We start from the raw sequence: 2,059 nt of genomic DNA on the forward strand, positions 1-2,059 counted from the left end.
TAGATGCTTATGAATATGATTTATGCAATTCCGTTTATAGTATCTAAAGCCCTACAATTGCCATTGCTATTACATCTCACTAGTTTGCTCCCCGTCTGCAAGTCCTTCACAGAAAACCCAAAAGGATCAAACTCAATTGAAACATTATTTTCAATAGTGAATTTTCGAACAGAATTGAGATTTTTGATTAACTTTGGGACATGAAGAACATTTTTGAGTTGGAGTATGGTTGGGGTTAAAGATTTGTGACCATAACCAGAAATTGGAACTTTGCTACCATCACCAACTAGGGATGGCAATATTAAATGGATACCCGTTAACCCGATCCACCCGATTTAATTAAATGGACGAAAATATGCATTAAATGGATGAAAGGCGGGTGACGGATCGGGTCGGATTCGAGTGGGGCTCCGTTTCATCTGTCACCCGATCCGTCATCCGTTTATCACCCGAAATAATATAAAAAAAAATTGACATTGTAATATGTACTGTATTTCTGTCTTTTTTTAAATTATATATATATATATATATATATATATATATATATATATAATTTTTAAAAAAAAAAACCCTAGTTTTTGTAACCTAACCCCTAATGTTATTTGAGCGCCACATCTTAGTTTCTCAATTCCTCAAAAAAAAACAGAATGCTCTCACTGTCGTTCTCACTCTCCTCTCAGTTTCTCAGCCTCACTGGCACTCCAAAAGACCGGCAGCGCGATCTCCTCACCTGCGGGCTGCGATACTCCGGCGGTTACTCTCACCGGCGGTAGCGCGACAAACCTCACACACCTCCTTAATCTATTCTTCTAGTTTATTTGTAATTTCTAATCATCTAATAACTCCTACTGAAATTTCTGATTTTTATTAAAAAAAAAAAAATTACTAGATTTCTGATTTTTTTTAAAAAAAAATTAAAAAATTACTCCGTATTAGAAATTTAATAATCACCCTATAAGATTCCGATCCACCAGTTTCACCCATGGATGACGGGTGGATCGGATGCGGGTGATGGGTTTTGCGGGTGACGGGTGGATCGGGGGAAGCGGATGGAGTGAGCGGGTGGATGCGGATGAAGCTCCATACGAACCGAATCCGATCCGTTGCCATTCTTATCACCAACAACAATCGCATTTTGACCATTTTTGCGTAAATGAGAATAGGATGATAAATTACCTTGGGAATTAGTCATATGTGAAGTAGCACCGTGCCCATGTAGAAATTAGGGTCAAACAGAGACATAGCGTGCATTGCTTGGTCGGTGTTAGTCGGCACATACCCCGAAGCAGAAGGAGTACCGGACATAAAATAACCTTGCTAAGGACGAGGCCCAAGAACACCGGCCTGAGGTGTTGACTAATGTGACCTGGGTGACCAAAAATTTGGGCCTCGGCCCTGACTTGGGTACGAACAGGGTGGGGTTGCCCAAGGGGCTTGATTCCAGTAGCCCCAATTAGGCGCAGGGAACATCGTACCCTGGGGAAGCTATTGTTGTTGTGCCGCACCACCCTACTGCTGGTTGTTCCAGCCACCATTCCCGGCGACGGATTTATTTTTCCCTCCACCCCCTTTGTTCTTGTTGTTCTTGCGACCACCAGAACGTGTATTTGCACCATGATAATAAGTAGAATTGGGAACGTTCTCCCCGATCTGGTTGTGAACAACAGAAGAGGAGTGAGAAACGTGAGCCTCCGCAAGAGACTCAGCTACAACATTAGCTGTGTTGCCTTGCTCCTTTAGTTCAAGCATCGATCGCAAAGTATCAAAAGAAGGCAGAGGATTTAGATGTCGTACAGAAGTCCGAAAAGGCTTATATTCCTCCGAAAGCCCTTTGAATAATTGAAGCACCATCCTATTGTCCAAGAATACAATATGGTGGCCGAAAATACAATATGGTGGCCGAAAATTTGATCTTTCTTAAGCTCATATTTTCGGACCTCCCTTTAAATATTTAGGAAATTATTTTTCTAGTTTTTAAGGAAAAAATGATTGTGTAAATAATATATATTGTTCATAAAAATAATTAATTAAAAAAATACCAATTATTCACTAATTAATT

The 2,059-nt window shown here is 40.3% G+C and overlaps 1 protein-coding gene across 1 annotated transcript; it reads right to left on the reverse strand.

Moving 5' to 3' along the window:
- Positions 1-1,509: 1,509 nt before the first annotated feature.
- LOC110737528 lies at positions 1,510-1,851 on the reverse strand. The gene has a single exon (XM_021917873.1). It carries the CDS (start codon positions 1,849-1,851, stop codon positions 1,510-1,512), a length of 342 nt encoding a protein of 113 aa, XP_021773565.1.
- Positions 1,852-2,059: the final 208 nt, after the last annotated feature.

The sequence above is a fragment of the Chenopodium quinoa genome, unplaced genomic scaffold (genome assembly GCF_001683475.1).
Source record: "Chenopodium quinoa cultivar QQ74 unplaced genomic scaffold, ASM168347v1, whole genome shotgun sequence".
In the NCBI taxonomy this organism is placed as follows: Eukaryota; Viridiplantae; Streptophyta; class Magnoliopsida; order Caryophyllales; family Amaranthaceae; genus Chenopodium; species Chenopodium quinoa.